This window comes from Aquila chrysaetos, chromosome 4 (assembly GCF_900496995.4).
Source record: "Aquila chrysaetos chrysaetos chromosome 4, bAquChr1.4, whole genome shotgun sequence".
In the NCBI taxonomy this organism is placed as follows: Eukaryota; Metazoa; Chordata; class Aves; order Accipitriformes; family Accipitridae; genus Aquila; species Aquila chrysaetos.
The window spans coordinates 12,855,414-12,876,153 of NC_044007.1; the positions used below are offsets into that span (position 1 = coordinate 12,855,414).

The 20,740-nt window shown below is 43.4% G+C and overlaps 1 protein-coding gene across 1 annotated transcript in view; it reads right to left on the bottom strand.

The window, feature by feature from the left end:
• The window catches only part of FER1L6 (fer-1 like family member 6), a 98,903-nt gene extending 79,681 nt beyond the window's left edge, over positions 1 to 19,222 (bottom strand). The window contains exon 1 of the mRNA XM_030011882.2: positions 19,099 to 19,222. Coding sequence (XP_029867742.1) covers positions 19,099 to 19,118 — 20 coding nt within the window. The 5' untranslated portion in view covers positions 19,119 to 19,222. The remainder of the gene's footprint in view (positions 1 to 19,098) is intronic.
• Positions 19,223 to 20,740: the final 1,518 nt, after the last annotated feature.

Sequence of the window (20,740 nt, forward strand, 5' to 3'; positions counted from 1 at the left end):
AGTGTTGCTTCCTACAGTATATTGTCAGACACTTTACCCTGATTCAGTAACGAGACTCCCTTTATTCCAAAACCCATTATTTCTGCTGTGGTTCTTTCACAGCCCAGAGCTCTCACTAGCTGTCTTAACTTGTTTTCATTTTTCCTGATTTCCCACTGGTTCCACTGTTTTGACAGGTCCAAGGATTTGCAATGGAAAATCTTCAGCTCCTCAAGAAGGTGAATACACAATCCCGTATGACAAGCTGCTGTTTGAAAACCAGCTGTGGCACACACACAGGTATGAGCTCTGAAGCTTGGGGTTTCTCACATCTATGTGACACTATGACATTATGTATCTTGTATCAACTATTAATATCCCATCAATAAGAAAATTGCAAGGTGACAATACAGTGGTCAATATTAATTGTACACTAACTCTGTACATTCAAGAACAGGCTCTAAATTAGCTATTAAAACTCAGGAAAAAAATTCTTCTGTTTTTGTGGATAATTCCCTGTATAACTTCAGTTTATTGCACTACAGCAGTCAAAAACTGAAATCGGCCATTAGGAAGTGTAAAAAATGAGATAAAAATATGACAGGGAACATCATATGCCACTAAATTACTGCATTTTGGCCACTGCTTGCTGCTCTGATTGCTCGTCTCAAAAGGCACTCAAACCTCAGCAATGTGCAGAAAACACTGGTAAGTGATCAGAGGAGGATAATGGCTCCTGGCAGAGTCTATTCAGCCTGGAAAAGAGATGATAGCCTGTGTTTTTAAGGTGGTGCAGTGAGGTAAAAATAATCAAGCATGCCTGAGAAGCACTGAACTGGCAATCAGACTCAAGGAGATGGTCCTGGAGTCATCACTGGTGCTCTCTGAAGTCAACAGCTCAGCGTGCAGCATCAGTAAAAAAAGCCAACACAGTGCTGGGTATCAGGAAGAGGGCAGTGAGTGTCGTTTTGCCTCTAAAGCATTGGTGAACTCACACAAGATCATAAGATGGGATCACAGAATAATTCAGGTTGACATCTCAGATACTGTGTGCAGCTTTGGTCTCCACATCTCAGGAAAGATAACGGGGTTAGAGGAGGCACAGAAAAAGGGTGGGAGAAGCCACCTTATGACAGACTGAAAAAGCTGGGACACTTCATTTGGAGAAGGGATGACTAAGTGGGAATAGGGTCAAAGTTTATAAATTTAAGCTGGTGAATAAGATGAAAGCAGAGCTGCTTGTTACTCAGCAAAACCCACAATACTAGAATGAGGATGCACTTGATGAACCAGGTCTAAAAATACCAAAAGGACCAGACAGGGATGTATCCATTAACACTTATGATAAAAATGTTCTGGATGAACCAGGTCTAAAAATACCAAAAGGACCAGACAGGGATTTATCCATTAACACTCATGATAAAAATGTTCTGGATGCTGGGGGGAATGGACCACAGAAATCAGCCAGGCTTGTGTGCTCTCCCTGAATATCAACTCCTTTTGCCACTGCTGGAGACAGAGCACCATCCCAGATGGATGCTGGATCTGACCTCATAGGGTATTTCTCACATTCTGGTGGTTCCCTGATCATAAATACCAGATCTGTGCATGGCTGGGTCACCTGGCAGTCGTGCTAGATTTGAATCAGGTATGGGTTCATTATCACATTTCTGTCAAAATGATCAAAGCACACAACACAAGCTTTTTCCAGAACTATACCTAGTCCAGCATAAAGCCTCATAGTGAAAAGCTAATCCATTCCTGGAACACCGTTGAACAGGAGAGTTCATCCCCCATTATCACTGCTTCATGCAAACACCATGTTCTTAAGAGGTACCTGGATTTACTGTATTGTCTAACTGCAGCTGAAGAGGTGTTTGGAAGCGATCTATAAAATAACAAGTGACATGGAGAGATGAATAGAGAAGCAGTTTCTCGGTTTCAGTCCCCAGACCACAAAATGGGAGCACTCAGTGACATTATCAGGCAACAAGTTTAAAGCAAATGAGCAGAGGTGTTCTTCAGTGAGATACATAAATCATAAGACACGTTGCAAGGAAGGTTGTTGAGCCCAAAGAATTCAAAGAGATTTCAGGTAAATTTATGGAGTTTGCGGCCAGAGGGTCTGATGTCCATCCAGCTCATAAACTTCCTAACTGCGTGAAACTGCTAAGGGCAGGATCCCTTGCTCATACCTATTTCACTGACTCTTTTCCCAAATATCCACCTTTGGCCCCTCTTGGGAGGCAGAAACTGGGGTGAAGGAGACCTTACAGTTTGACCCAGTGGCTTCCATGTTTTTAGCATTTTAATTAAAAAGTATTACTTCCCTAGAAGCTGCTTTATGAAGAATGACTAAAAGGTAATCTGGAAGAAGAAATACCAGGTATAATCAAACACACTCTGAACAACCTATAATTTGAACTTTTGAATTGTGCACAGTTCTGCCACAAATCATCTTAAACTCCAAAGCTCTGAGAAGGCTTCAGAGACAACAGCAGCACAGCACGGGACGTCTGCAAACACTGGCCATTTACCCAGGCACATACAGCCTTGGTTCTTTCAAATATTGTCCCTTCTGCAGAAAAGCAATGACTTTTTATTGACACATTTAGCATCCTTATACATCATGAGTCATAACAGCAAAGAAGCCACATCCTGAACAGATGCAAATTAGCGGTCATATTCAACAACTTTTCTTATGTTAATGCACAAGAGCTGCGTAACAGACCTACTAAATACTAACATGACTACAAAATGAAGAATGCAGTTATTACACACAGAGGGTTAATTTCTCCTGTTCCTGCTCCTCTTAGAGTCCTTTCCTCCCTCCACAGGGATCTTGAGCTATCACCCGCTGGTCTCAGAAAGTCTTCCCTTGTCTTTGTGCAGGTACAAATTATTAAAGAAAGTACAGGGCAGTACAGAATAGATAAATACCAGCAATAATAATCACATCTGCCGGGAGCAGTTAAACAAGCATTAAAGGACTTGTTTATTTTCTTTTCTTTCAAGAAGTCTTTAAATATAATTAGCTGAATTTAACTCAAACCTTGGAAGAATTTCCTGAGGGTATTAGACATACCTGTGGGCTTGAGGTGCCACTGCTGAGGGCTCCATCCTTCTGTTTTTCTTCCAGTCACTACCTTTTACATTGTGAACAGGCTCTCCAAGCTTATATTTGCATTTAAGACTGCATTTAAGTTTGCTACTTGCTGGTAGCAAACGTGGTGGCTGGTTAGTCAAGTTGGTAAACACTGAACAAGAACAAAGATTTATCCCTGTGCAAACATTAACTCCTCTTGCTCTGCAGAGGCCTGGAGGGCCAAGTCAGTGAGCCACACCTCCAAACTAAAAGGACACTGAGATTTTCATACCCACTAAGACACTTCGGAAAGGTTTAGATTTCAGACAGACTGAGCAACCACTCTCCGGAAAAATAGGCCTATTTTAAGTATTAATGTATTTACACCCAGTTATTATTTAATAAGAACATCATTTCTTTTTCTCTATTTTCTCACTTTTTCCACCCATAACGTGTCTGACCTCTCTATTGCAGCCTAGCGTACAGGGCTCTGGATTGTGGTTCCCTTTCTACTTCTCCCATCTCCCCAGTTAAAAGGCTTAATATGTGTTATTTTTAGTTAGTGCACTTTCACATGATTCACACCTCTTGCCTCCAGTCTTGTATGTACAGCTACTTCCTTGACATTTCCTCTTGGGCATACTCCAGTCCTTGCTGAGAACAGGTTACAGAGGCACAAGACCTCTTTTGTTCTGCACTTCCCACAAGAACATTTTCACACTGTTCTTAACATTTGATGGGAACTGACCTATAGAGAGGATAGTCTATTACCATGACGCTGAATGTCTCTTTAAAGACACCTTTGGAAATAAGTATTTGAACCCCAGCAGAGCAGGGAGATTCGTTCTGCCCAAAGTACACAATTGAGTTCCCTGCTGTGATGAAGTACCCATAGCATGTGAGGCATCAGTAGTTTTACTGGAGTGAGAAATGCAGCATAGAAACGAAACGACATTAGACAGCTTAACCCAAGGGATCAGACAGGTTCACAATTCTGCATCCCTTTGGTTTTTGGGGTGACTTTTGGGAGATGGCTGCCTCTGCAGGTCAGGCTTATTTGCTCTGCCTTGGTTCATCAAAGTACAAGCTTCCAGCCTAGCTGTCCAGAAGCTGACCTGCCCTTCACCAGCACCAATCATACTCTTGTTTGACTTGAGTGGTTGGGCAAAGCTCTGCTAGGAGGACGAATGGTAATTAAATCAGATATATCTCATACACTCCTATATTTTTAAAAAGCATGTGCAAAATCCCCTTTTCTCTACTGGAACAGAAAATTAAATGCCTTTTTTTTTTTTTTTTTCATTCAGCCTTCTGAAGTTCACAGTTAGGCCCAAGTTCTTATTCTGGCTTTTTCTGGGGGTGCTTTTCTTCAATTTCTTTTCTTACTTTCTCTCATCTTCCTTCTCTTTCTAACACAAACACCGCACCATAAAAAATAACAATAACAGAAATCACCAGCAGCACAAGCCTTAGGTTTGGGTGATGATGTGCCTATGGCCCAGGTGGTTACTGTTGTTTTAGCTATCTAATTCCCTTAAAAGGCTTAATAGCTTTTCCAGTGAAAAGCATGAGCTACACTAAGGAAGGATATAGCAACACATATAATAGCATATAATAGCACCCCTAGTCCAGGCAGACTTGGCTGACAGCAGAACAATGTGGTCCCTTGAGACATGCCATACAACACCGCAACTTCAAAGCACATTCACCAAAGCCAGGTTTTAAAGCACTCTGTTTCTAGATGAAATCCTAAACACTGTGAGCAGCCACTGAGCCCTCTCAGTGGAGAGTTGCTTACAGCCTGGTAACAATACCCCCCAACCTTCCCCCCCCCCCCCCCCCCCCAAAAAAAAGAAAACAACAAAAAAGAAAACATCAAACTTTTCATTTCATTACTTCCAACCCATCTCTCTTGCAGGGCTGAATTCAGAAATTATTCATTACCAATACAGAACAGTTTCACTACCTTGCCCTAAAATTTCCAACTGAATAAGCCGAACTGGCAGCTCTGCAGAAAAAAGGCTGTTGGGGAGAGGCAGTGCTGGGCACTCTGAGTACCCACCAGTGGATAATCAGTTTTGCTCACCAGTATCCTGGCAAGCAACCAAACTTTCCTTGCAAAGGCTGAGAGGCTGCAAGCCACCTACACCATCTGGGTCCCAAACAGCTTCTTTCCTAACTGCACAAAGCTTCCCGTAAGACCTGAAACAAGCCAGCAAGCATCTCCTTTGCTCAGCTGGAAACAGTGGCTCTACAGTGAGCTCCTAATTAGTGCTTGAGTAGCAAAAGCTGAGGTGACACTTCAGCAGCTGTTCTGACCTAATTGGGACTTTCTTTCTTTCTGTTCCTTTCTTCCTTTCTTTCTTCCTTTCTTTCTTTCTTTCTTTCTTTCTTTTTGAGATGGTAACAAAAACAGGTCATGATTGAAAGAGGAGATACTTTGTTGGGAAGGAGAAAATAGAGAGTATGTGTGTCTTGACTGCTTCATTTTGTATAGGAAATGTTTTCAGACTTATGGACTTTAACAGTCAAGGTTCAATGTGCAAAGAGGTGTAAATCAGCCCCCAAGCCACGTGGGATGCCTGCCTTGAGCTGCCTACAGGGCTTTTTTAAGAGGAGGTTTAATGCTGAAAGATGGGGATGTAAACATGTACACTGCTCCCCAGTCCATGTGCCTCCACACTGGCAAGACTTGGCATGGAGGAGAAGTCCCACTAGCTGTTTTATAACTAAGCGCTGTAACAGCAAGGAAAGGCTGCGAGGATGGTATCTCCTGTTCTTGTTGCTGGGAAGGACCACGTTCCAGCTGCAACTTCTGCTCATGTTTTCCAAAGTTTACTTTTCCACAGCTGCTGTGCAACAAGTAGGGTAGGAGCAGACTCCATCTATGTGCCGATGCATACACTGAAATCAATCCATGTTTGCAGAGCACTTGGTAAATTGCAGAGCCTTGTCCCAGGAACTACCCTTTCCATTTATTATTAATCACTAAAAAAGTCATAGCTGCTATATGGAAGATATGTGCTGAATTATTGAAATCAGTCTATGTGATGTTTCCTATCTGCGTGACCATTGTACTGATAATTCCTTTCCCCTCACCTTTTGCCTGTCTTCCCTAGTGAAACTAAAAGCTCTTCAGGACAGAAACCATCTGTGCACATATCCTGGCCCAAACACAGTGAGGTCCTGACCTCTACCTGCCATTGTATCAAGGGCAGTGAAAAATGTCACCAGAATAATTCTGGCTATTGCTGTGGCACACAGTAAATCCTCACTGAGGGGCACAGTGTCCAGGGTTGGGATAACAGGCTTCAGGGTGTTGGCAGCCAAAACTGAAGCTTTCTTCAGCAGGTGGTTAACGGCATCCTATTGAAATTGGTGTAAAAAAAGGGGGGCTTGTTCTGGCTGTGGTGTTGACACAGGAAAGCGGCAGCAAACAGCCCCGTGGGCACCCTGCCATCACCAACTGTCCCTCAGAGATCACAAAACACTCACATCACAAATCACTGCCTGGGGGGTGACATTTTCCTGAGTCTTGCCTCTTTTCTCCCCTCCCCTAGTAAATCCATCCCTGCTAATATTTGTTAAACTCATTTTTTCCTGCTGTGCTCAAAGGCCAACTGCGCTTTGCATCTCCCATTGCCGTCCAGCAGAAACATCTCCCACACCAGGCTGTGAGCATCAACCTACCAGCCACAGCACCGATGCCTTCGTGCCGGCTGTGCAAGGTGGCACAGGGCAGTAACCCTTCTGCCTAATGAATCGCTCTGTGCCACAGGAACAGGTGAACAGAAAGTACTGGGGTTTTCATTTTATGAATCTGAGGCTGAACAGAAACTCCCTTGTATTGACAAAGAGGGTGTTTCTCTGAGCTGCCTGATAAATCGAGGTGGGAGCTGTGCCCAGCACCAAGTTATAGGATGTTGAGGAGTGTAAAGAAATAGAAAGCTTACATAAGGGGAGGTTTTCAATAGTCAATATGTTTAAAAAGTGACTCAGCCCCTCTTCTCTCACAAAAAAAAGACGACCAGTCCTGGGCTAAGCCAGGCCTCCACTGGAAGGGAAGGAATAAGAAGAAAGTCAGGATATAGTCAGGATATAGAGTCTATTTCCAGCCTCACTCCTGCCATATCCATAAAGTTACATAGCTTTGGATGGTCTGTTCAGTTAATGGTTTTAGAACATTTACCTGTCCCATGGGAAGAGCATCAGGAGACTTAAGTGTTGTTTGAGAAGTCCTCTGATTGAAACCACAGTGTTTATAGAGATGGGCCAGTCCATCTAAGGCTTGAACAAAATGGTTCCTCACAACTACTATAGGCACTTAGTGATCCACATATTTTGTTTTCAGTTTCTCTAATGGGGGCAGAATATTGTTCTCAACCACCTTTGAAACCTTGAGGGACCCAGTGCCTTTTGCTCCACTGAGCCATAGGAACAGGTTGCCCAGAGAGGTGGTAGATGCCCCATTCCTGGAAACATTCAAGGTCAGGTTGGATGGGGCTCTAAGCAATCTGATCTAGTTGAAGATGTTCCTGCTCATTGCAGGGGCGGGGACTAGATGACCTGTCAAGGTCCCTTCCAACCCAAACCATTCTATGATTCTAAATGGTCCCAAACTGGGCATGTTACTGCCAAATGCAAGCAGCTATAAACAGGAGTTAATTCATTTTGTGGTATGTCAGAGAACATGAACCATAAATCGTCTGCAACGGGGAGTCCTCAAAGCATTGGAGCAACCTTATTTGAGAGAGAGTGATACTTGGTTAGAAAGACTGAGAAGCTTAAATAGGCCATCTCCTCAGCAGGTATAAATTGGTGTGTTATCTCAGTGACTGGGTGGCCCTAGAAATGGGATTACTGTAATTTTTAAGGGAAGAATCCATGTGTTAAAAACTATGCAGAAGCATCTAGCTAATGATCCAGCTGAAAATAAGTAAAGAGGTTTGATAGAGCCAAGTATAAAAAGCAGGATTTGACTTTTGTAAGTGATGCTGCAGAGCTGATCATGGGTCAAGAGAAGTGCAGGCATGGAAGCATCTTGTACATGAAGTACAGGACCATAGCAGGAGCATTTTCCCAATGCTTCCTGCAGCTTCAGGGAGCGTGTCGCAGCGTAGTCAGCCAGGGATGCAGAGCCAGAACTTGCCAGCCGCTGCGAGACCTGGCTGGTGTGGGGCAATGCTGTGGGGTTACCCTCAGTGAGTGCATTTCTTCCTGAATATTGAAGTGGTGGATGCTTTGATGTAAAGGAAAAGATTTCAAATTTGAAAAATAAAATCAATGCTTTGTGGAAGTATTACATTCAGTGCCCTACCCAGAGGGACCTCAGCTTTGTGATATCATCTCTAACTCAAACTTTTTGCACTTGCTTTACTAGAAATTTTTATTTTAGAATGAGAAAAACATACAGAAGTGCAGAGGGGGTGGTACTCGGGAGCCCTGAATCGTAATCCCAACTTTGCTTCAAGGCAGCAGAGCAGCTGCTGGCAGGTCTCTGTGCCCCTGCTTCCCCTTCCACCTACCTGCTTGTACAGCGGGTGCTGCAGCGCGGCTCAGGCAGCACAAAGTGGCTCAGACCCCTGCTAATGCCTTTGGTTCTACTTTTGCAATGTCATAAAAAAACTACTCTATCTACAGAAGTAATGAAGCATCAGTGACAGGCTTGGGCCTGTGCCGGTCTGCAAAAGAAACCCGCTCAGCTGGCAAGGCAGAGAGAAACCTCATTGCCAGCTCAGCCAGGAGAAGTCTATAATCAGCACTGACACCTCACTTACTTAGTGCCCTGTGGGTGTAAAAACAAGCCTGGGTCTCCATCCTGGACAGGAACCGTTCCTGCTTAAGCTTTGCTCCTGTGAGGTCAGACAGACAAGTATCCCTTACCGAGCCGTTTCTCAGAGGCAGTGGTTCAACCCTTCACAGTTGGTGCCAGGTCTCAGCATTCAAGCCCATGTTTTGTAGCTCAGCTGTGCATCCCACTTCTCCCCGAGGGGCTTGTTATTTTACAGTACTCACAACATAATCTTCAACTTTCCAAAGACTGTTGGCAAGATTTGTCAGCAAACTACTGTGGAGCTAGAAGAGGACGGGAATAAAAAGTCCCAACTGGGTGGACTTAGTGCACAATAATATGTAACATTTGGACACGGTTGTAGGATCAGTCCCAAGTCAGAAGTTAGTCTCTTGTCAAGGTATGAATTACGCCACAGTGGTTTAACCTCTCACTCCCTTCCCCAGACACTCATTACCAGTCTTCGAAGGCTGCCTGGGCCATGGATACGAAACGTCCTTAGGGCTGCCCTACTTTGTACCAAACCCTGTCAGTCCCAAAGGCAGAGTCATGAGCTCTCCCATGCTCTGATGGGGAAACAAGGCTCTGCCTTCTGCTCTAGTACAGCTATTAGGACTCATTGCCCCAGACTAGAGCTCACTAGTACAACCCCAAAACTCCTGTCTCTCCATCACTCTCCAGTGACGACATAAAATATTCTGCAAATGGCAATTAAGCAGTGACATTTGCAAAGATGCTTCTGTTTTATCAGCACGTTGTTTGCACTGGAACCTAACAGTTGGCTGTTCAGCAGGGAAGTATTAATCCCAAATGAATCCTTTCTGGCATAGGAGCAAAACCAGACTGTTTGCTGTGGGAATACTTCATGTAGACATGAAGTTTAAACACTGTTCAGGAGGCTAAGCATGTTGGTTTCCATAAACAAAGGGGCATCTGAGCACAAAGCAGCTCAGAAGTTGCTCCATCTGGCAGAGAGCCTTTTTTTTATTCCAGCCTCAGAAAGGTTGTAGCTCATCTTACCAAGACAAGTACAGAGGTCCAGCAGGAAGAGACCTGTTGGGCACACGCAAGGACCCTGATGGGCAGATGTGGACGATAAGGAATGTAGGTTGCCCTCCCAGAATTTCACCAACAGTTCCTGCCAATTCTTGAGCACATAATACAGTTCTCTATTTACAGCTGCCTATGTATGAGATTAAAGTCATGATTTTTGCATTGCCCATGTGCTGACAACACTTTTTCACTTACTATGTCCCTGTGATCCTACATCACCAACATTGGTTCTCTTTCCTTTTTAAATCTATCTTTCCATTATAAATCTGTTCTTTTGTGCCTACTTCAGTCCCAGTCTGAATAAGTAACAAGACAGTCATTGACCAATGTAAAAGATGGTCCTAGAGGAAGAGGCTAGTAGCAGGTGTTTCTGACATTTCTTGAAACAGGGTGAATATCCCACTTCTCTTAAAGTGCTAAGAATTCATTTATTTCTGGCTCAGTGGGGCTGTGAGATGCTAGAGCTTAACAGTTACATATTCCAGAACAACCTCCTGTTCTGCAAAACTTTCAAATTAATCTCCAGTATGCTTTTAGAGGATTATCTTCATAACAGACTTATATCTCTTGAAAGCCAGAAGAGCAGATGCTGCCTTCAGCCTTTCTATAGATATCAAGTTTAAACTGAGCATTTTATGAAATAGCTGGTACTGTAATTGTGCCCAAGTTCAGACAGCAATCATTGCAGGGTGATTCAATTTTCACTCTGGATAGTCTGTACCCTGCCCAGCCAAATAAACTTCTTCCTTCTCCGGTCCTGAACTAGTCATGAGAGAGAGAAAAAAATATCACCTTGAATAATTATTTGTAGAGCGTTAGGTTATTGCCCAAGCCAAATCCCAGGGAGCTTCCAAGGGCTACAAGCAGGACACAGGTCTGCTGCCACTCAGCACCAGGTGACCCGCTGGAGGTGATCAGGGAGGTAGCGATGGCCAGCCACAAGTACATGTGCTTTGTGCTGATGCTGCCAAATGCCTTTAAACTGGGCTGGAAATCAATGTCCACCGGTGCTGCAGCAATTCAGTTTCCATTTGCTACCAGAAAATCCAAACTTGTAAAAACAAAAAGTGTGCAACCAACCCAGACTTTCCATAAAATCACCCTCTCATTCAAAGCCAGCTGTATCTTTCAGATGAGAGGGCCTGCAAGTTTCCCAAACATCTCCTCTCTCCACTCTTATCGTAGCCATCAATATAACACCATTCATCAGTATTGCTCCTTCATTTTACTGGTGTTGGAGGGAAGCTGTTCGGACAAAGGCTGTATAAAATGCCTAGAGCATTACCAGTGTCTAAAATGAACATCTTTATGCCTCAATATTTGTTTCTTATCAATGTCGCTGAGAGCATCCTGCCTTCACAGGGTTCAACTCAAAGGAGCTTGCTGTTCCGGGGTGTGATTCACGCTTTGTCAACAATAAGCACATTTGGTTGAACAAAGCACTTTCGATTACTGCAGTATTTCTCAAGGTGTTTGGAAGCAGCTGAGTTCCAGCAATTGCCACAAGCATTGTTAGTATCAGAGATGGAAATAGCTGGTCAAAAATAGCTGTTTGCATAGTCTGGCAAGGAGTCTGTCTCCAAATAAAAGTTTGGAATGAACCTCCTTCTGAAGGATCAGGTCTGCAACCCTTCTGCTTCAAATTTCATTTGTATTTTACTGGGGCTATTTAATAAAAAAGAAAAGCAAACAAACATGAAATAATGTACAGATTATTATATGAAGAAAGATTGTTGGTGGAATGACTAATATGCCCCCTTCTGTATAAACATACAGAGAAATAATTAATCTTCTATTCATAGAGTCAGAGGAATCATAGAATGGTTTGGAAATAATTTGAAAATCATCTAGCCCAACCCCCCTGCCATGGACAGGGACATCTTTCACTAGATCACGTTGCTCAAAGTCCTATCCAACCTGACCTTGAACACTTCCAATGATGGGGCATCCACAACTTCGCTGGGCAACCTGTTCCAGTGTCTCACCACCCTCATCATAAAAAATTTCTTCCTTATGTCCAATCTAAACCCACCCTCTTTCAATTTAAAACCATTGTCCCTTGTCCTGTCACTACAGGCCCTGGGAAAAAGTCTCTCTCCATCTCATAAACTCGCTTTATATATTGAAAGGCCGCAATTATGTCTCCCTGGAGCCTTCTCTTCTCCAGGCTGAACAGCCCCAACTCTCTCAGCTTGTCTTCATAGGAGAGGTGCTCCAGAGCTCTGATCATTTTTGTGACCCTACTCTGGACACGCTCCAACAGGTCCATGTCCTTCTTGCGCTGGGGACCCCAGAGCTGGACGCAGTGGTGGCAGGGGACTCCAGGTGGGGTCTCATGAGAGCACAGTAGAGGGGAAGAATCACCTGCTGGCCACACTTCTTTTTATGCAGCCCAGGACACGATTGGTTTTTTGGGCTGCAAGCGCACATTGCCAGCTCATGTCCAATTTTTCATCCACCAGTATCACTAAGCCTTTCTCCGCAGGGCTGCTCTCAATCCATTCATCCCCCAGCCTGTACTGATATTGGGGATTGCCCCAACCCCGGTGCAGGACCTTGCACTTGGCCTTGTTGAAATTCATGAGGTTCGCATGGGCCCACTCCTCAAGTCAGGGTCCTTCTGGATGGCATCCCTTTCCTCAGGTGAATCAACTGCACCACTCAGCTTGTGTCTTCTGCAAACTTGCTGAGGGTATTTATATTACTCCAGGAGGAAAGCAATACATCACTGAAGTAATTTTCCATATCCACTATTTCAAAAACATTTCTTCCCTAGCGCAATTGATTTGCTTTTCCTTGTGCTGCAGCCCCTAACAGAGCTGCTGAGCTGTAGTGAATAGGACTATTGCCCCTAACCTGCAATAAAAGTCACCCACTATGTTCACCATTGCAGGGGTCGAGGAAGAGAGGGTCCCACTGTGTGTTAGCAGCCAGTGGAGACAGCCAGGCTCTTCCAGACAGCATTTAACAGCAAAGGCTTATCTGGTATTATGTGAATTGTTGTCAGGAGGAATACTTCCCTCAATGACAAGAAGCATCCTGGATCCTATATAATACCTAAAATTAATCTGAATAATCCCACACAGTCTCCTATTGCCTTTCTACTGTGATAAGCCCTTTTCAGAAGACACTTCCTTTTGTTTATTTTAAATACATTCCTCAGTAATGCAGCAGAAATATCTATCTGATAATAACTAGAAATCCTTCCTTCTGAGGATTTCAGAAGGCTTTGCAAGGGCAAGCATTGACTCATTTTTAAAGACGGTAAAATCAAGGAACAGAGACGTTAATGGTCCTACAGGGGCTACCTGCTTGCCCAAAAGGCAGGATTATTTGGGACATAGTTAAGGCATGTGAAAAAAGGTGAGAAGTGAAGCTGATTTTGGCTTTAGAAAGGATTACTTATTTTTGTCACAAGCAATGCATTACAGCAAGACTCTTTTTTATCTTCTATAATTCCTTGCCACCAACAAATCCCCAGTATGAATGAACATTAGCTGGAGCAATGTGAGTCTCTCGGAGAGGCGATACATCCATTTGCTCTCAGTGGAGAAACTATCCTACAACATCTCTGTCGTGGAGGAAGCCACAATGCGCAGCGGACTTTTGGACCCCTTTGCCTTCAGCAGGGACACACCAAAGCCTGATAGTTTTCCGTCTGTGGAGTCCATTGTAAGGGACATGCCTTTTTTAGCCACTTCTACTAGGGCAGCTTTTCTGACGGTGTTGGCTAAAACCATTGTTTTAGAACTAGCCAAAGCCCTGAGCTACACCTTGGAAGAGACATAGCTGATGACAACAGGGTTCAGGCACAACTGAGTTGTCCTGTATCAGTACAGATCACTAACTGCAGGAAATGCCAAGTAATTTCACTTAACATAAATGTCTGTTGTTGCTGGTTCAATTCAATCAAATTCTCTCCTATTTTCAAATAGAAGCCCAGAGTTACTACTGATCAGGCACAGCATGCATGGCTCAGCCTCGGTCTCCATGGGCAGGTTGGATAATGGTTCTTCCAGGCTTTTTACATGGCTCCAGCCTGCACAGACAGAAACACCAAATTTTAAGATATCCATTGTCACTTAAAAGATTGTGTTCTTCAGAAATGCTATAAAATGCACAGAAAATCCACCTCATCCCCTTGGGAGGCAGTAAGAGTAAGGAGCTAGCAGGAAAAATACACTTTACTTCAATTTTGATATTTGCAAAGGTGCAGCTTAAAAAAGAAAAAAAAACCACACAGGAAACAAGAATTTCAGGGTGACTTTCACATCAAAATAAAGCAGGAAATATGGATCAACACTGACAAAGAAATTTAGGCCAGATGTTCAGTTGGTGTCAATCAGCACAGTCCCTCTCACGGGTTCCCCACTTACACCAGCTGGATCCAGCTCAGCCACCCAGCCAGTACTTTCATCAGAAAGCGTGAGAGGATGAAGACATAAATACCCCATCTAGTCACAATTCGGGGTTTATTTGAGTGTCATCTGTTGCCACACATCTAGTTGCCAGTGACAGATTCATCTCACCTAACTTCAGACATCTAGAGGTAGGCTGCTACATCCCAGCCAGTCATGCCAGGTAATCAGTATCAAGTAGACATCAGAAATACATCCATTTGAATCAGGCACCAGAAGTGTCCATTTCTCCCCATCAACTGGGAAGGGAGTCTAGACACTTGAGACATCTACATTTGTCCAGATTAATCCCACCCCCGTGTGGCAAGCCTGAGCAAGAGGGTGTAAAAACAACAAAAAAAGGGTAGATCAAACTTTCTTAATGAGACAGAGAGAGACTTCAAATACAGAGAGATTGTGTAGAGTGTTTTGAGGCAAAAAAAGGAGATGTCTTTGTAAAATCCAGGGGATTTCACTTGAGAAGCCCAAATGTAAGGGTTTCCCTGACCTTGCACTGACCCCCGCATAGAGCACAGCCCATCTTTTTGTGAACAGAATCAGTTTAGCCCTCCCTCAGGGCTCTACACAAGTAACTTGATGTCAGCATTTCTCTGGGTTGGTGAAGGGGAGACAGCAGTGCAAGTTCTTTTCCGCTCATGGTTGGAGTCACCAGATCTCCCCACTGCCAAGTGAGATTATCCATCACCCTGTCCTGATGGAGGAGTCAGTGACACTGCAAAGCCTGTCTGTGCCACCAGTGCTTTGGTCCTCAAATGCCACCTGGTGGTGCCTCTTCGAAGCCCTGTCAGGTCATTACAGGCATCCTTTGAGGATGAAAAGGGCTGAGTTGTGTCCTGTGAGCAGCAAGCTTTCTGCAGGAATGGAGATGCCTACAGTCCTGGGCCCCATTGAATGTATTTATTTGATGGGCTTGTAATAAAGAGTTTAAGGCAGAAGTAAACATTGGTACAAGTAACATAAAACATAACAGAAAGGGAAGATGGGGAAAAGCTGCATCAGAACTAATTCAGCAAAATTTCCCTGAGGTGTGCGCAGCACGTGTGCATTTGCAGGCAGGACCCAATGCTGGTGTTACACACAGGAGTCAAAGCATGTTTTCCAAGTCCCATCCAAAGACCTCATCATCAGTCACCTTTTCTATCCATGCAGTTCATTTTAGTCAGGTGAAGTTATTCAGTGATACCATTAGCAGCTTTAGGAGCAAGACCTGAATGCCAAACTCCCAGAGCTTTTACAGTAATAAACAATAAAAAGGTAATAAAATGGAAAAAAAAAAAAAAAAGAGCAATAAAGAAGTAACAAGGAGTCAGGAAGAAGAGGAATGACTTGATCTAAAAAGCAGTGGTTTCACGTTTGGCAGGGGATGTCCCAATGCGTCACTGTCACTGCATGTGCAGCAAGTTGCTGGTGGTCACAGCAGATCACAGATGATTTCCCACATTCCCAAGGGGAAAAGGAACTGGAGGAGATCCCTGTCTCCCAGGGCAGCTTTCTCCATCCGCAGACGGTGAAACCAGGACCTTCCTGCCCCGGATTTCCCAGGTCACCTGCTGGAGGCACAGGCTTGCTCTCCAGTGCCTGTACATCACCCTGACCCATGAAAAATGCCAGGAAAAAGGATTCAAGGCATGTAACAAGGAAAGAGGAAGGCGGCTGCAATTAATGCATCCTTGAGGCAAAAAGTGTGCTGGAGGTACTTGCTCAAAATACTTCAGAGTGACATTGATTGTTTTGTTGTTTGTTTCTCAGTGGAGAGCGCTTTCTGGGTCTCATAAGCCGCCACGCTTTATCTAGGTTCAAAACCAGAAGCGGGAGGTTTCCCGCTGGGTTTACAGGCTTAGCACCAGGAGCTACTTCTACACAGACAGGTGATACAACCCTCAAGCTGGATTTTGCCTTTCTCAGCAAGCAAAACTTGCATCCATAGCTCATGTGTTGCTATGAATTAAGGGCATCTTGAGCAATGGGCCAATACTCAGAGCTCTAAATCTGAACTCTCAAGTTTTTCATGTGCCAGGACTTTTACACATGGGAGCTGGAGATGTGCTGGCTTGAGCCAAACTGCAGGCACTGACACATCCAAATCCCACGCTTGGACATAGCCACCATGTCAGGAGAGCTCAACCCATGACACTGAGCAATGGAGCCCCAAGACGTCAAACACCATCATGATCCAGCTAAACGCGCCGGCGCCCCAGCAGATGTTCATTTCATGCTCACATGCCAGTACTAGATTGTGCCATGAGGCACCAGGTTGACGAAAGCAAAATGCTCCCCAGGGAGCTCATGAGGGGATTCTCCCTCTGCCTTTCCCTCAGCAGTGGTACAGATGATAGTCCATAGCACAGTGCAGAAAAAGGAGGGATTACAGATCCCTGAGTGCTTACAGAAACTTAAACCCTCCTCCAAAGCAGTGTCAGCATAATCAGGTGCTTCTTGCAGCTGCCCAGAACTTGCCAAGGGGGGGTCAGCTCCTTCCTTGCTGCATGTTGTGTGGGTTTTCTGACAAGCTTCCCGTGCCTGCCTCAGCCCAAACCTGCCTTGCGATGTGGGGTTCTTTCCAGTGTTGCACCCAACACAGCTACATGCTAGTATCCTCAAAGAATTCAGACTACAGGGTGGCAAAGAGATATACACAAGTGGGAACAACTGTGCTTTGTTTTCAATTGTAAAATGATTTTTGGTCTCATTTGTAGTAATTGTGCATTCTTTTTTAAATCAGTCATTTACACCTTAATAAATAGCTGAAGTCACATAATTTATTTTTAGTGGATTAAATCCTGCTGTCGGGTATGCTGATGGAAACACTGAAGCAATTATTTATTTCTCTAGAGCTATCTCAGAACACGCATCTGAGATAAAATCAAAATAAATAACTAGAATGTCAGCTCTAATATTACCCGTATTTTCTTACTACTAATAGAAACCAGGTTCACTTCTGAAGTTACAATAACAGTACATAAGAAAACGAGACCATGGACTGAAAGAAATACTAAATACTTCAGCATCCTCAAAGTAAAAATCTATTTATGTCAGAAAGATCAATCTAAGCAAAGGACCCACAATAAATTGGTATTAATGTTTTTTAGATCATGCCATTGTGCTATTTCACATTTCCCTGTGAACAATTCAAATTCCCAAGTGCTTTAGCACTGCTTGTTTACAACGCTTTGCATTGTTACGACTATGGTTTCTTAAAAATCAACTACATCAACTGAAATGGGGTGTATCTAATCCATGAAAAACAAACTATTACCACTTTCCAAAGCTAATAAACTGTTTAGAGTCAATTTTAAAAACCCTGAGCTTGGGAACTCTCTGATGCAGAGACTAATCCAACACCCCAGGCATCTGATGGAGAAGATTTCTGTTGTCTGCAGGATCAGACCCACAGAACAGTAAATCACTCAGACTCCAAAACCATGTAGCTCTCTCAGCAGAACAAATCCATTTCAGTAGAAGAAACAGAAAACTTGATCTAAATCTTACCAGAGCTAATGCTAGATTAGTTTTAGGTACACTTTCTTGGACTGTTTCAGTGAAGGAAGCAAACTATTGAAACAAAACACGTCTTTCGCTTCACACACAAAACCTTGTGCAGTTGTCCTAGAATTTAGGGCAGGCACAAATTAAGATTTGTCACTACATTAAATTATTTAACCCCTACCATTTATTTACTATATATATGAACTAATTTATGGTAAATTCTCAGGCAATTCCTCCAAGAACTTTGGCCAAACTTTGGTCTCAGTTCCACATCTCTGAGTCTCTAGAGACACTACAAAATCCATGAAAAAGTTCTGGGATTGGTCTACTACAGCCAGGGCAAAACTTGTTTGCAAGTACCACATTCAGCTCTACTGCAAAAGAAGGTAGAAAGAAGAAAATACAGAATAAGCAGGACATCCTATTTAAATAATCTTACAGTAAACAGAAATACAGAAACATATGAATAAACATGGATATATGCATATATATATGTATACACTCATAGGCACAAACACCCATACATTCCTCTGTTCTCTTTCAGCAAAAAGCCAGTATCCTTTCCTTATGAAAAACAAGCACTTCACAAATTAGGGCTAATCCTCAGCTCAAGAATTGGATTGATTTCAGGAAAATAAGATTATTTCCAGCTGCTGCACCTGAGCATGAAAAGATTTAAGTGTCAAATTTTGCCCTTAGGTGCATCCTATTGAAATCAAAAGAAGTTCTCACTGGGTAAAGTGAAGCATACATACATCTACCTATGAAACATGGCATGCTCTTTCTACATACTTCTTCAAGGCAGAATCACAGAACTACAGGGAGAGATATCAGTTGTGTTAGACCAACTGATGCGGCCATAGAAAGCACTCTCGTACATTCGAGCCCCAAAGCCCCGGACTAGGGCGTTCCGAATGATTTCTGGTCTCTTACTTGCACTGCTGGGTTGATGCACACCAAGTGTGAACCAGGGTAATCCCAAAGACACTAAACTTCTAAAAAACAGTGGACAGGAAAAGAAAACCCTAAAGACACAAGGGAATATTCTTGCCAGAGACATTCATCTCCTCCCATTTGCAGTTCAGTAGAATTAATGATCTTCCCTTAAAGACTTTTAAAGTATAAAAATAATAAATACAAAACTTGCTGACATAAATGAAACCCTCACGCAAGCACCTCAATGTTTTAATTCTAAGTCTTTAAGTATTTCTAAACCTCATTTTTCTTGCTGCAGAAAGTCTTACATTTTCACTGCCAAAAAAAAGGAAAAGTAAAAAAGACATTACCTTCGTTTTTTTTCCTCCATCTCCTATACTTTCCCGTTGTCCGCTGTCAAGCTGGCCTTCAGCAACTCATCCAGCACCTGCAAGACACACCACTCTTCTTCTCTTGGCTGCCATAGGGATTCTGCCTGTGTTTATGATTAACCCACTGAGATACCTGCCACAGTAGGGTGAGGCTGTTTAAACACTTAATTATATTCATGACTCTTATTCTAGATAAGGTTTCCCAAAGCACTGAAGTGTACAAGTGTAGTTCACTGCTTAGTGAAGCCTTGCAAAACTCTGTGGTTTTGGTTCATAGTGCTCCTTTACAGAAACATTTTTTTCCTCCTCCTGCCACGAGTGGGTTCTCCCCGCTGCTGTGGTCAGGTGGAACCAGCTTATGACTCACCCAGCGTTTTGGCTCATAAAACAGCTCCAGAAACACAATAGCCTGATGTTCTGGGGTGCAATGATGCCAAAATCGGGTATGCATTTCCTTTCACAGGGCTTCATGCAGTTCAGGTGTTTGCGGCACTAATACAATTTCTGCTCCTTCTCCACATGCACAGACCCTCTCTCTAGACTTGCCAGTCCAGGCTACTCTCCCCAGTGTACAAATATCCCAATGAAATCAATGGCAGTTTGGCTAAGACAGAGACTGCTGGAGTGGACAGGCACAAGAAAAAGCTCGGCAGTTTTGTTCCCTCCAGGGCTCAGAGATATTGCTCCCTCTATGTCCTGGATATACAAAAAAGTGTTTTCATGATAAGGACAATCCAGCATCAGAACAAGCTGCTCAGCGAGGTTGTACAGCCTCTGTCCCTGCAGGTTTTCGAAACCCGGTTGCACCAAGCCCTGAGCAACCTGGTCTGTGCTCATGGCTCACCCTTCTCTGAGCAGGAGGTTGAACTAGAGACCTCTCGAGGGCCCTTCCACGCTCAGTTCTCCTGTGATCCTGTTCTATGATCCTATATTCTGATACTAGTAATGGTGTGCACAGGTATATCAGAATTTACAGCATGGGTTGAGGATGAAATCTGCTCGCTATTGCAATCTTGATGTTAGTGTGACCTCACAAGTCATACACACTCTCTGAGCTACAGCTTATGCAGCTGCAATGTGGGAATGATTCTAGTTCCTTATTTCCCTGGGGCATTTGCAAGCATAGTATAACATTTTCAAATTATTCATACAGCAAATGATGTTCTACAGTGTCACAGGATTACAACAAATGCAACGTTTCCATTAGTCCTTGGAACAACACAAAAGTGAACTTTGGGACAAAGCACAGGCATATTTTAGGCAATGTCTTGCTTAACCTAATTAAACTAACCGAATATCAACCTGCTGACCAAATACAGAGTGTTAACTAGCTGATCATTTGATCTCTCATATCAAAAATATATACATGCTTGGCTGTGCTCCACAGTTCTGCAAAAGTAAACCTGTTTCATGTATTAAAAAATGCCATTCACACAAGAGGATAAACAAACTGCTGCAATTAATACAATTAGCACAAAATGGGAAGACCTTGCTCACTGTGCAGTACATCGCATATGCAGTCATTTTGCTACTCAGTTCAGTAGCTTTGTAAGTCATGTTCAAGTGCTGCCAAAGACTTGTGTTTAGGAGCAAATGGTGAAGAAAAGCCTGATCTCTTGGT